This window comes from Saccopteryx leptura, chromosome 2 (genome assembly GCF_036850995.1).
Source record: "Saccopteryx leptura isolate mSacLep1 chromosome 2, mSacLep1_pri_phased_curated, whole genome shotgun sequence".
NCBI lineage: Eukaryota > Metazoa > Chordata > Mammalia > Chiroptera > Emballonuridae > Saccopteryx > Saccopteryx leptura.
In genome coordinates, this window is record NC_089504.1 from 196062853 (window position 1) to 196078244 (window position 15392).

Genomic DNA, 15392 nt, shown 5'->3' on the forward strand with positions numbered 1-15392 from the left:
GCCTTTCTGTGTTTTCTTGTATAACTTGGAGGGTTTTTAGGATTTGTATCTTGAATTCTCTGTCATTTAACTCCCAAGTTTCCAATATATTAAATTTTTTCTCCATAGATTTTTTCTCATCTAGCTGTGTTACCTGTCTTTCTTTTGTATCCATGATATTCGATTTTCTCTTTCTTAATGGCATCTGAGGGTGGTTTTGTTGATAGTATTAATGAGATTTAATGAAGAATAAAAAGTTTAAAAAATAAAAATTGAAAAAAGTTGTGCTTTTTCTTAAAAAATTAATAATGAAATAAAGAAAAATAAAATTAAAATTAAAAAAATGGAAATTATTCCCCCCCTCCTTTTTCCTCTCCTCTCCTCTCCCTTCTTTCTTGAGAAAATCTTGTGGTGAACTGTGAATTATATTGTATTAAATAGAACAAACAGTGCCTGTAATGGAGGGCGTGAATTGGGGAAAAGTAATAAAGGGGCAAAAAAAAAAAAAAAAGAGAGAAAAAAAAAGGGGGTATGGACCACAAAAAGCAAATAAGGAAACAACTTGGGTCAAGAATAAAATGATTTGCTTTCAGGTGTTGGTTGACTAAGAGTTATGATGAGAGGAATAAGAGGGAAACAGGAAAATGGGGGGACAAATTAAAAAATTACTATTGTATTTAGTGGAACAAGAACTAGATAAAATGGAGAGCCAGGGATGGGAGCAATTCTAGTGAGTTAAAAAGGTGAAGTAAAAACCCCCAAAATGCCACAAATATAAGTTTGAATCCCAGATAAGATAATTTGTTCGTTATTGAGGTTTGAATGAGGGGAGACGTAAAGAAGAAAGGAAGAAACTAATATAGAGGGAGAAAAGAAAGAGAGAGAGAGAGAAAAAAAAGAGGGAACCACTAAAAGATGAAAAAAAAAAGAGGAGAGAGAGAGAGAGAGAATTAAGGGTTTTGGAGTGCATCCTTCATAAAGAGAAAAGAAGAGGAAAGAAAAGATAATGGGAGATGTAACACTTATGGGTAGTGTAGTTCAAGGAGAGGAGAGAGTAATACTGGCAGAAGGTTAAATGACCAAATTGGAGGAGGAAAAAGAAATATCAAGAATGAAGATAAGAGAAACAAACGAACAAATATAATAACATGGGATAGGTTATAAAGTCTGCAGATTATTCTTGATTTTGAGAGGTTATCTTCTTGCTTTTTCTTTTCTCTCCCTTTTCCTGGTTGGTGATTCTGTACTCTGGGTTCTGCCCCTTTGGCACGCTCAGGTAGAGGTTTGCAGTTGATAAGTCTCTATGGCAATGTCATGTATTGTGCTTTAGTCTCGTTGGCAGTCGAGGCTCATTAGCATTTATAGGCTCTGCCAGTGAGAGAGTCTGTGTTCCTGGAGCCTTTCTCCTAGTCTTTCCTTCCTCAATTAGAATCCTGATAATCCAGCTATGGGGTTGCTCCTGCCTCTGCCTGGATAATAAGAGGCTCAAAAAGCTGGCAACTCCCCACTCTATTCCACTCAGCACAGGGCTCTAGGTAAGGCTCAGTCAGTCAGAGCTGTTAGCATAATCAGGCGGGGCTTCCGCCCACTCAATGAGCTCTTGCTCTGCCACTCTTTTCGGTAACATGGGCGGGCGCCCACTCCCGGGGTGCTTGGAGGAAACTCTCATTCACTATCTGTGTGGGCAGACCAGGATATCAGGCTGGAAGTCTCACGCTCTGAGTGAAACCCTCGCCCGCACGGAAAAGTTCCAGCATTGGAATTGGCTTTCACTCCGTCCCTGTGTGCAGCTTTTGCAAGGGGCTGGGGCAACCCGAGATTCTGCTTCTGGCCCACACAAAGACCCCTGACTGTGCTCCTCTGTGGGATAACACAGGCGCTTACTGCCGAAGTACTCAGAGGAATCTCTCGCTCACTATCTGCACACGCAGACCAGGATATCAGGCCGGCCGCCTCATCCTCTGAGTGAAACCCCCACCCACACGGAAAAGTTCCAGCATTGGAATTAGTTCTCGCTCCCTCCCTGTGCAAGGCTTTCCCAGGGCGCTGGGGCAGCTCGGAGATTCCGCTTTTGGCCCACACAAAGGCCTCTGACTCTGCCTCTCTGTTTGGTAACACGGGCGCCCACTCCTGGGGTTTTGGAAGGAATCTCTCACCCACTATCTGTGCATGCCGACCAGGGGATCGGGGAAAATGGCTGCCCCACTTGTCTTTCTTTGTCTGGGTTTGGCACAAATGTTAGCTTGTATTGCCTGGATTGCCACAGGAACAGTTTTTCCTCGGCTTGGATCTCCGTGCCACAGCCTGGTTCGGCCGTTTGTGCCACGGCCTGGATCTGTTTACCCCCTTTGCCCGCCTTAGTTTCTATATTCTCAGTTCCCAGTGAAAACCACCCTGTTGAGGTTAGTTAGGAAGGCAGAGCATTTCTTACTCCCTATTTCCTTTGGGGTTTGGTTATATATTTAGCCAATTTTTCGCTCGACCATACCTTCGGGTATATTGCGAAACATCTGGAGGCTCCAAGGATAGGTTTTTCTGTTTCTGGTTGAAGATCTTGTTGAGTTTTGGGGGAGATTTATCGGTATCACTTCCTACCCTGCCATTACTCTGACGTTATCCCTAAATATTTTTAATACATCTATTCTGATGATCATGTGATTTCTCACCTTTATTGTCTTTAACATAGTAAATAATGTCAATTCACATTCAGATGTTCGAATTTGAGGAAAGAACCTCATTTAGTCATGCTGAATAAAAATTTTGCATGTTGCTTATTTCCATTTGCTAAAATTAAAGATATAGTGTTGAAGTATTGATTTCTATTTTTTAAAAATGTCTATGTCATAAACTGATATAAAGCTTATTAAATCATTTGGCAAGCAATCTGATTCCATTTTCTTTAATTTTTTTTCCCTTACATGTCAAAATAAGTTACTCATGCTTGGAGCACTTAGAAAAAGATTACACACACAAAGACATATACATAATATTTATATTTTATATTTTAATATATACTATAAACCATGCAAATATTTATATATACATATGCATATGTACTTATATCTATATGTATCATATATACTAATCTGTAACACCACATACACATATAAAGCCCTATTGTGGAGCCAGTATGACAGTGGTAGCAAAGTTGCACCTTAGCTCTGCACCTTGGGCCTCCTTTTAACCCAAGATGCTCCACTTTAATGTCTTTCATCTTTAGAATAACATGTACATTTTCTTAGAAGAAAACAAAACATTTGCTAGCCATTAGACTTATTCATTCCTGAGGTCTCTTCCAACCTGAACTAATCTGTTATGTATTTGAAATAATATGTCACTTATAATATTTAAAGGATCTTGCTGGTATGGGGTGGGAAGTGTGATGAGGAGTGATAATTGAAGACTGTTACCATTTTCAGATTATTGTACTAGTTGCTATGCCAAGTAATATAGCAATCTGATCTTGATCTTTATCTAAAACTGGTTTTGCAGATATAGAGACTCTGAAAACTGTCCAACAGTTCCCAATAATGATTAAGCAACACTTGCCACACCTATAATTTCTACATAAATAATGTAATCTCTTTTTAGTTTTATAAGTGAAGAAAGCTTTTGAAATGATGATTAGATGTAGCTATAGAAGTTTATGAAGATATAAAGAGCCACTTTATAGCTTTTCAGCAGGGCAATTTTAAATATTAACACAGCCACAAAAAATACATGCTATTCTCAGTAAAATTTGTAAGCCAGTACAAATTGTTCTCTTGAAATAAATAAAAGTTGACATTATACTATTTTTTGAAGTAATTATACAAGAACATAGTTTACATTTAAGTTTCTGACTGATCTGCTCAAAGAGATTGTTACAGCTGAAAATACTGCATTAAAAACAGTGCACTTCAATAACAAAAAAAAGTGATTTATTTTACCCTTTCTGAAATAGTTTTATGATCATACTTTAAGTTACTTGTTTTTCATGGTCTATTAAACTTTCTATATTAGTTATATTTCATTAAAAAGTTTTATTATCTTCACTAAGTTTACTTTCAATTGGGTCATCAGAATAAACTTTTACTTTGTAAGTATTATAAACATTTTTTCTTTTTTTCTCTTCCAAGTGAGAGGAGGGGAGATAGAGAGACAGATTCCCACATGTGCCCCAACTGGGATTCCCCTGGCAACCCCTATCTGGATCCAATGCTCTGTACATCTGGAGCCATGCTCACAACTGAGCTATTTTTAGCACCTGAGGTGGAGGCTCCATGATGCCATCCTCAGCACCCAGGCCAACATGTTTCAATCAAAGTCATGGCTATGGGGGGTGTGGGAAGAGGGAGAGAAAAAGAGAAGAGGGCAGGAAGAAGCAGATGGTCACTTCTCCCATGTGACTTGACTGGGAATTGAACCGGAGATATCCACATTCTGGGCTGATGCTCTACCACTGAGCAAACTGACCAGGGCCAACCTTTTTTCCAAAGTTTCATGACAGCCCTGGCCAGATAGCTCAGTTGGTTAGAGCATTGTCTCAAAGCTCAGAGGTTGCCAGTTCAATCCTTTGGGCACACAGAGGAGTAGATCAATGTTCCTGTCTCTTTCTCCCTTTTCTCTAACTAAAATAAATTTTTAAAAAAATTTTAAATTAAAAAAAATAAAGTCTCATGACTGTGTTGCTTATAGTATGTTATAGAATTATAGATTGAAAAACTCAGTTTTAATAAAAATGCAGCAGGGAGAGATCAATAATATTGTATGCTCTGAGAAGACTATGAGAAAATTTATTAGATTCATTTTTCTGATATATGTACAAAAAATGACTCAATGTTTTATTTAGAATTTACAATATAAAAAGATGTTTTATAGATTAGAAGGACAAATAAATTCTGTAATTTTATTTTGTGGGCTTTCTCCATTTTTCAATTATATTCTTGTTTTTAAAAGGAAATGAAGCTTTTGCCTGTAATTCTGAGACTTTTTTGACACTATCACATTTTGCATCCTAAAATCACTGGTGCTACTTGCCATTCACCATGATCTAGGTGATCACTATAGTTAAGAAAACTTTTCTAGATATAATTCCTTAATATTCAATGAAAAAGAACAAAAAAAATAAATGAAAACATAGTATTTAACCCCAAATTCATAACTGTCTCACTGAATTTTATTTAAAAGTAATTTATGCATTGATTTTTATTAATTTAGGATTCTAAATATTTTTGTAACTTTATAAAAATAATATGAAATTATTTTATCCTTTGAAATAATTCGTCTCACTCTTCAATTTTTAAGAACTATGAATTTCAACATAGGTAAAGAGGAAGCTGCAATATAAAATAACTATATTGTTAGTTTATATGTAGTTTGGACTTTTCATAACATTGAATTCTCAGTCATTTTATCACTTGTCTTAGGTAGTAATGGAGCCTTGTGATCTGGTTTGTAACAATGCTCTATGGCCTCTCTATGCCACATTTCTATGGCTATATGTGATCTTACATGTTTGAAAAATTTTTTTTAATTTTCTTTACACAATAGCTTTATTAGTAGATACTAATCAAAAACTGTAATAATGATTATGCTTTAAAGAAAATTTGACACTCAGCACCTTTGAATAGGGATGATTTTCAGTAGTGTATATGCTACTTTCTACCATTTTTGTTTATCTCTATGTAATAACAAGATCTCAAGGTTACACAGACTACCTGAAATCAATTGAAAGGAAAAACCCTGCCTTCTGTTACTTTGAATCCTGCATCACCATTGCTTTAGAAGCTTCTATTTATCTATGCTAACAGAATCAAGATGAATTGCAGAAGCCACGGTACAGTCCTTGGATAATCTCTTGTGGTAATTTAATATATATATATATTAGTTTATTTAAAAACACTTTTTTTATGGTTAAGTCTTGAACTGAGTAACCCTAAGACTGAGAGAGATTTTTGAACTCTTCCATCATGAGTTGATTACCTCTTTCTTTTCCTGTGTCTGCTTTGAGCATGAAACATCTCAGTAAAATTTTAAAATTTTAAAAATTGACTTTCTCAGGTCTGTAAAATTAAAACACCTTTATTAATAGTGATTATTAAGCCTGAAATTTATATAGCTTTAAAATTGTTACCTTTTAACTTTGGGAAGTTGTTTACTTTATATATTGTGATTAAGGTCAATTGGTAGGTAAACTAAAAGTTGTTTTGCTCCAGCTTGACATAAAAAATTCAACCATCATAATTTAAAAAAGATTTTCTCCTTTATCAATGGATCAATAGTTCACAATTATGTAATTAATTTACCACTAACTTACATGCTTACTCTTTAATGTGAACTCAAAGACATGAAGGAACTACATGTTTCAATGTTAGAGAATTTTAGATTCCAGTTGATTAATATTACGTTGAAGATGCTTTTAATGAAGTATTGTTTTTCTTAAGTAGCAAGTTTTTTAAATAGAACTTTAAGGGTAAAGAGACATTTACGTTAGCATGATAAAGAATAATATATACTTTCTCCCTATTTCTCTATCTCTGTCTCTCTTTTCCTGGTCTTCCCTTCTCCTCCAGGAGACCTCCAACTTGAAATTAGTTTTGATTCACAAGCTTATTTTTAAGTATATTGTCTATGAATTGAGATATATTTTCTTAAAAAGAGAATGAGCAAATGGCCACTAGTTATAAACTTTTTTTTGAATCTTATATTATATCTTCCATAATTAACAATCAAACAAAATTTCTTTGTGTATGTTACTGTCTTTTCACCCATTTTTTCTTTTCCCATCTAAAATGATCACACTACCTCTGTGCAATTGCTTCTCACTTCCCATCTCCTTAGGGATTTTTCTCTAAAAGTTACTTTCTTTTCAGTATCTTCAAAATTTCTAACATTATTTACTTTTATTTTAGCATATAATCATATCTAAGCTTTCTTATGTTAAAATCAAAACAAAAAAACATAGGAACAGTTAGCAAGCTTTATTAAACCTTCCAATTCACTTCCCTATCACTCGGTCTTTTTGTGACCAACTTCAATTAAAAGCAACTGTTACTCTCTTTCTCTACATATATACTACCCTCAGTTCGTCACTTTGTGTTCTGCCTTAGCAATTACTTTTAACTGTGACTATTTTGTCAATCATCTCTTTTTACTCACTAAATCTATGGACACTTTTTGTACTTTTTATATAACTTCATCATTTAAAATTCTTACCAACTTTTGTCTTAGAAAAATATTTTCCCACATAGTTGATAACAGCACTCTCTCTTTGTTCTCCTCTTACTTCTCTGCCATTCAGTTTTATGTGACACAAACTCCTTTGTACATTTCCTGGTATTTCCCAGGACTCAATTCTGGTGGTTCTGCCTTTTATCCTACTCTTTCCATGGTCCCATGGCTCAGCTCTGATTTATCTGCTAAAGGCTCCTAAATCTTTGTCTTCCACTGACATCACTGTCCTGAGCTCAAAACCCATATACCCAAAGAGATTCCTCCATCTGCATGTTCCATGAGCTCCAGAAACTTCTCTATTACCTGCAACAGTTTATACACACAGTTACAGTAAACTGATTATCATTTTATGTGTTGTACGTGAAGTCCTCAACTACTCTTTAAGTTTTTTGAAATCTAAGACAATGTATATGTTTTAATATTTATATTTCCAAACCTTGACATCATACCTGTACACCTCCCATCTTCTTTCTCCACCTTTCAGAATACCTCAGGGTTTGACTTATACCTTTCTTCAACCTGTTTTACCTGATTAGCTACTTTCTATAACCTGTCCTACATGCAACCACACACCATTTCATAATCTATCTTCAATGTGTCTTTGTGAGAAAAAGGTAGAAATTAAATGAAGACACTGGCCCTGAACACCACTGAATGAACAACGGATTACTCTTCTTTGGAATTAGGTTGGTTTTGCTATTTGCTTGAGAAGAGCATGAGTAGATTCATTTTGTCCCTTCTCTGCATATGTAGTCACTATTTTTTCCCTTGGTTCTTGGTAGGAAAAAAAAAGGAAGTCTATAAATGTTAGATTGGAGGAAAGGAGAAAAGGATGGTAAGCAATAAGGTTAGAAAGTTTATTCAGGGTAAATCATCGAAGGGCCTTGTGATTCATTCATTTATTTTTTATTGAATTCCAAGAGCATTGTGAACACATTGAAAAATTTTTTATTTGTTTGTTTTCTTTTTGTATTAAGTGGGAGGTGGAGAGGCAGAGAGACAGACTCCCACATGTGCCCAATCAGAATCCACCTGGCAAGCCCTCTATTGGGCAATGCTCTGCTCATCTGGGTCTTACTCCTTTACACAGCAACCAAGTTATTTTAGTGCCTGAGGCAGAGGTCATGGGCCCATCCTCAGCACTTAGGGCCAACTTTCTTGAGCTATTCGAGCCATGGCTGTGGGAAGTGAAGAGAGATAGAGGGGGAGAAAAAGAAAGGAGATGGGTGGAGAAGCAGATGGTCATTTCTCCTGTGTGCCCTGGCCAAAATTGAACACCAGATTTCCACATGCCAGGCCGATGCTCTACTGCTGAGCCAACTGGCCAGGGCTGAAAAGTTTTAATCACATTCTGTCAACAAGTGGATGGTAGGTTAAAAGTGAGGAGAGAGTAAAAAGGAGAACATAAGGAAAGAATTGTGGTACTTTAGGCAACACAGAGAGTGTTGTATTAGGATAGTGGCAGTAGGAATGGAGAAAAGTGGATAGATTAGTAAAATAAAAAGGAATAGAATTGGCTCAGTGGTAGAGTGTTGGCCCCGCATATGGAAGTCCCAGGTTCAATTCCTGGTCAGGGCACACAGGAGAAGAGCCCATCTGCTTCTCCACCCTTCCCCTTCTCCTTCCTCTCTGTCTCTCTCTTCCCCTCCCGCAGCCAAGGCTCCATTAGAGCAAAGTTCGCCCAGGCGCACAGCCTCTGCCTCAGGCACTAGAATGGCTCCAGTTGCAAAAAAGCAATGGCTCAGATGGGCAGAGCATTGCCCCGTGGTGGGCATGCCAGGTGGATCCCGGTTGGGCACATGTGGGAGTCTGTCTGACTGCCTCCCCGCTTCTCACTTTGGAAAAATACAATGAAAAAGAAAAAGGGGGGTAGAATCAACAGGCCTATTGGACTTGGGGACTAGTGAGTAAAGAGTCAAGTAAGGGCAATGAGAAGTGTGTCTGAATGTTTTGTGAAATAGAGAAGAAGAAATTCAATATAGCATACTAACTAGATTGTCTCGCTAATAGCAACTGCTCATTGAGTATTAATTATGATTTCACAAAAAGTAAATTGATTCTGACACTAAGTGAACTTCTGGGAGATAAGCTTATGTTTGAAAGCAGAAGTAGGACTGGTAAAAAAAAAACTATTCAAGAGCAGTAAGGTAAATGAAAATAGGAGGAGAATTAGGTAACAGACCTGATTAAGCAAGTGATTGACATGGTAAGAAGAAGCAATGCATGACAAATCTTGTACAATAATATTTGAGTAGGATTGAGTGGGAAGATATGTTATTCAGAAGGCTCTGCAGTCTGAGCTATGTTTTATTCAGGGATGTTGAGATATTTGTTTAGTTCATACACCCCCCTCTGTGCACATCAGTGGGTGAGGTTAATACTCAGAACTGCTGGCTGTGAGGATGGGCCATGACTATGATAAATGAGTTATTGTGCAGGGGCTGAACCCATGGAGTGTGAGTCACTTTATCAGGGGCTCTCATGTATCAATTGTGAAGTTCATTGGGTGGAACCCTGGTGCAGTCTGAAGGCTGCCCCTGGGTTTGTTGGGTCTGAAACCACTTGGAAGGAGCTCTGGTGTAGGTCAACACTGACCATTGCTGGTTAGGAACTTGGGGCTGCTTGGTAGGAGTCACAAAGTGGCCTACAGTTGCCACTTGTGTTGTACTTAGAGGTGCTTGGGAGAGGCTACATTGCAATCTAAAACCGGCTGCCACTTGTGCTGGGCTTGAGACCCTTTCTTGGGTGCAATGATATCATCTGAGGCCAGCCATCATTTGATCTGGGATTATGACTGATTAGTTGCAGCTATGTTACAGGCCAAGACTAGCTGACATTTAAGCCACGTTTGGGGTCACCTGAAGGGAGTAACATGCAAACTGAGACAGGTCATCATTTGTGCTAAGATTGTAGCCATTTAATAGAAGCTACAATTTAAGCCAAGGCCTGTGTGCTTGTGTGTGGTTTTTGGACCTTTGAGAAAGTCTGTAGCAGGAGCCAAGAACAACTACTCGCATAGGATTTGTAGACTTTTGAAAAAGTCTGCAGCACAAGGCTAGGGGCTCCACCACTTCTGGGAAGTTGGCAGTCCTCTGAGTGTGTCTGCAGCATGAGTTAAGGCAGGCTGCTCCTAGAGGAACTCCTGGAAGAGGCTTAGACCAGGCAGAGTTTGGTTGGGTGGGATCTCAGGGATTCACTAGGGTGGGGAAAACTATGTTTGCTGGGTTAATGGAGAGTGCTAGGCCAGCTGCTGGAAGGAGTGCTCCCCAAAGGAGCAGTGTTACCTGCTAGAGAGTCTGTCCTTGAAAAGAACACCCTAATCCTTACCACTACAGCCTCACCAGAAGTTAGTCCACTTAGTTCCTCCCCACATGTTCCTGGCTCTTTCTGAGCTGCTGTCTCTGTGCTGGAGCTTGAGCAAACAAATTTAGCACTGGCTCTTTAAGAGCAGCATGTCTTGGACCCCACAGGCTTTTGTCTGTCTGGCATGCAATCCCCACTGCTTTTCACAGTCAGATGTCACAGGAATTTCTCTTCCCAGAACCACCCCTCAGAGCCCAGAGTAAAAGTGGGACAGAAATACCTCTCTTGTTTCTTGCTCACCATGTATGGGTGTGGGACCTGCCCTGTCTGCATCTCTACCCCTCCTACACATCTCGAACTGACTTCTTCATATTATTAGTTATGAGAATTCTGTTCAGCTAGTCTCATGTAGTTCTCAGCAATGGGTGTTCTATAATTTAGCTGTGATTTTGAAGTAATCATTGGAGGATGCAGTCTTAGAGTTTACCTACTCTCTTACTCTGCTATCTTGACTGGAAGTTCTTTTTTTTTTTTTTAATCAATCAAGAATTTTTACAAAGCTATATATAATCTCTTTTTCCCCTAAGAATACAGTATTTAGTTTTTCCCCATTGGTGATATTTGACAAAAACATTATTATATGTCTGTTTCTCTCCTTCTTCTCTCCCTCTTGTCTAGTCTACTGAGCTCATTTTGTGTGCTAACTCAATTGATGAGAAGGCAGCCAACTTGTAACAGATTGTGATGTTACTGTGATCAGCATGCCCAGTGGCGGCTACTTCTGTCATTACCTCAGATGAGGAAGTCACTGTGGTTGCTGCTCCCAATCTCTTAAATCACTTTTGAGTACAGCCTAATAGTGCTTAAAATCCTGCTATATGTCTTAAATTTCTTTTTAATTGAGATATAATTGACATATAACATTATAGTGGTTTCAGGTGTACAACATAATGATTCTGTATGTGTAGTATTATGGATGATTCCCACAAAAAGTCTAGTTAACCCCCATTACCTCACATAGTTACAATAGTTTTTCATGTGATGAGAGCTTTTAAGATATATTATCTTAGCAACTTCAAATATACAAGGCAGCATTATTAACTATAGTCATCATGCTATATATTATGTCCCCAGAACTCATGTATCTTATAACTGGTTTGTATCTAATTCTCTTCCTCACACAAACAGCTAAAGTTCTAGAAACTTTACCATTAAAATAAACTTGACATTTTTTCCATGCCATTGAAAGGTATTATACATATTGTGAAAATAACTATTTATATAATATCACATTAATTTATGTAAACTTGTTTAGCTCAAGATTGTTTAAACTAATAAAATTAAATTTCTTCTCCTGGTGTTTTGGCAGTCTTTGCCTTACAAGATTTTTTTTTTTTTCAGGTGCAGAATGATCTTGAAATAAAACATAAAATCAAGGTGCAAGCTTTACTTTACCCTCACTTACAGATATTTGATTCTTATTTGCCATCTCTCAGAGAAAATGAACACGGTGTGGTTCTCACCAGGGATATGGCTATAAAACTCGTGGGTTTATATCTCAGCGAGGATGAAACCTTTCCCAAGGCGCTGAGAAAAAACCAACATATGCCTCTGGAATCAGGACATTTGTTCCAGTTTGTTAACTGGAGTACTCTCTTACCCAAGAAGTATAGAAAGAACCATGTTTATATTGAACCCATTCTTGGAACAACTAGTTATTCATTACCAGAACTTATGGATATCAGACTATCACCCTTGTTGGCCAATGATTCCCAGTTACAAAATTTGCCATCAACCTATATTCTCACCTGTCAATATGATATCCTGAGAGATGATGGACTTATGTATGTCTCAAGACTTCAGAATGTTGGAGTTCAAGTTGCTCATGAACACATTGAAGATGGATTCCATGCAGCTTTATCATATATGGCATCACCCCTGTATTTACATCTAGGTCTCAGGATAAGAGACATGTATATTAGTTGGCTGGATAAAAATTTATAAATATATATATAATAAGTTGTTATCACTAACAATGTCATTTGTATTGTCTAAATCTAGATTTGAATAAGTTATAATAATTACTGCATATCTTTGAACTAGTAATTTTTTGACTCATAAAAACTGCAAATGTAAAATGTATATAATCCTATTTTCTCATTACTTACCATTATTATATTTATCCTAGTGGAGACTAATGCTTATTAAAGTTTAGAAATGAAAATAAAACTAGAAAATTAAAAAGGACAACTTCCAAACAGGCACAAAAATTGTAGTAGTAAGTGAGAAGAAGAAAAAGAAAGGGAAAATGTTGCAGGATAATTGTATTAGTTTCTTGTGGCTGTTATAAAAATTACTATTTTGTGGCTTAAAACAATAGAAATCTATTTTCTCAGAACTTCTGGGCCTGAAGTTCAATATTAGTATCACTGGGCTAAAATAAGGTATTGGGTAGGAGAAAACACTCACTCTGGAGGTACTAGATGCTGAGCCCCTTGCTTCTTCCATCTGGTGGCTGCCAGGATTCATTGCTTTAGCCTGATTACCTTAATCTAAAAGGTCAGCATCTTCAAATCTCTCTCCACTTCAGCTTTATATGCTCTATTCCTCTGCCTCATCTTAGAAAGATAAGTGTTTACATTCAAGATCTATCTAAATAATTCAGAATAATCTCCCCATTTTGAAAGTCTTAATTGAATTGCAAATACCCCTCCTTTATCTCTATATAAAGTAACATTCACAGGAATTAGGATTTAAATATTTTAGAGAGGCTTTTTTTATATTCTCAATCAGATTTAATTTTTTTAAAAAACAACATATCAACATTATAGTTCAATCTAATCTAAATAAGCATTTGGCAATGTAGTCCATCTGAGTATGTACTAAAAAAGGTTTTCTACAAATGTCCTCAAAGATATCATCTTGAAACACCCAAATAGTAAATCACTTCTGACCACTTTTTGTTGAGTATGATAATATACTATAATTGATGATTTATTGCTGTGAAAAATAAAATGTGTAGTACAGTAGTATGACTCTTGGACATTAAGAATAATCAGTTGAATCAAGTGAAGTTAAAAATAAAAATGTGGCAAGAAATATGTGTATGTGTGTTTTATTTGTGAGTGGGGGTAGTGGGTGAAAATCTGTAAGCTAGTTGACCTAAGAACAACTGAGATTCTAACTTGTTCAGTTGCAACCAGACATTATATTATACCTACCTTTTAAAGAAGGCAATTAAAAATGACAATTTTAATAGTTAATTAACCACACATTTTTTTAATGTAGAAAGAAACTATTGAATATATGCAAAAAGCTATTTTTCTTTAGCTCAGTATCAGCACTGAAAAGATAAAAGAAGCATCCATGATGATCACAAATGAAAACAAAATGAATGACATTGGAATCAGTCAGTTTTGCCAAGAGGTTTATAAAATCTATGCAGAAATTTGATACTATAACAAATTATATTGTCATAGTTTAGATTATTTTTTTAATTCTTTTAAAATATATTTTTAATCTATAAAAATATTTTTTCAAGACAGTGAATCTGATTTTAGTTCATTTTTATAATTTAAGATACTGGTTACCAGTTCTAATCAGGAAAAAGATAAATTCCTCTTGAAAATTTCTTCAATTATGACAGCATGTTCAGCAGAAATAACTGATGTACAAGCAAATCATAAAGGCATGGCTCTCCCTAAAACACATTTTATTGATTGTCCTACTGTCATCTGTTCTCTTAATTGACAATATAAGAAAAGACCTGATTATTGCCCAAAACTATACAGTTAAAAATTCCAAAATTTTAATTCACTTTTATGGTTATCTTATACAGATATTGATTAGTTTCTACATTGTGTATCTCTCCCCAAAATAAATAATAATACAGTATTTGAGAATCAGGATAAATATTCTTTATGTATCAAGAGAAAAATTTGCATTGTAGTTTCTGTCTTAGGCCAAGTGGGCTCATGGTCACTCTTTTGTGCCCAAAGGTTGCTAGCTTGAAGCCCAAGGTCACTGGCTTGAGCCCAAGGTTGCTGGCTTGAGCATAGGGGGTACTCACTTGTTGATTTTTCTTCATCATTTACCTTCATAACACTTTGGAAAATTATACAGAATAAGAAATTCTGTACTTTCATTTATCCAAACTTCTGTAAATAATCTGTTATTTTTATTGATAATCTTTCTTGTGCCTCAGAAATATAAAAAGTATAGATTTTTAAAAAACATAACTAACATGTAAACAAGTATTATTTTCAAAAGTATGATGACAGTACTCAACACAAAACAACTTCTAGGTTTTTTTCCTCCTCAAATATCAATTCTACCATTATCAGTTTGCTAGAATTGTCAAAACAAAGTACTATGGCCATAAAAAATTAAATGGCTCATACAATATGAATTTATTGTCTTATGGTTCTGAAGAATAGAAGTCTGCAATCAAGATGTCCACAGGGCATTCAAAGAAAAGTGGGTGTAGCTGTATTTATATATGACAAGAAAGATTTTAAGACAAAAAGAGTAACAAAACACAAAGGTGTGTGTATATATATATATGTACATATATATATATATATATATTTTTAAAATGGTCAAAGGAACAATACATTAAAAAGACATAAAACTGGCTCTGGCCAATTGGCTCAGTGGTAGAGCATTGGCCCAGTGTGTGGAAGTCCCAGGTTCGATTCCTAGTCAGGACACACAGGAGAAGCGCCCATTTGATTCTCCCCCCTCCCCCCTCTCCTTTCTCTCTGTCTCTCTCTTCGCCTCCCCCAAACAAGGCTCCATTGGAACAAAGTTAGCCCAGGTGCTGAGGATGGCTCCATGGCTTCCACCTCAGGAGCTAGATTGGCTTCGATTACAGTGGAGCAATGGCCCAGATCGGC

General features: G+C 36.5%; 1 protein-coding gene across 1 annotated transcript in view; it reads left to right on the forward strand.

The window, feature by feature from the left end:
• Positions 1 to 13565, forward strand: part of AADACL2 (arylacetamide deacetylase like 2) — a 42987-nt gene extending 29422 nt beyond the window's left edge. Inside the window, exon 5 of the mRNA XM_066365883.1 lies at positions 11899 to 13565. Coding sequence (XP_066221980.1) covers positions 11899 to 12501 — 603 coding nt within the window. The 3' untranslated portion in view covers positions 12502 to 13565. The remainder of the gene's footprint in view (positions 1 to 11898) is intronic.
• The last annotated feature ends 1827 nt before the right edge of the window (positions 13566 to 15392 follow it).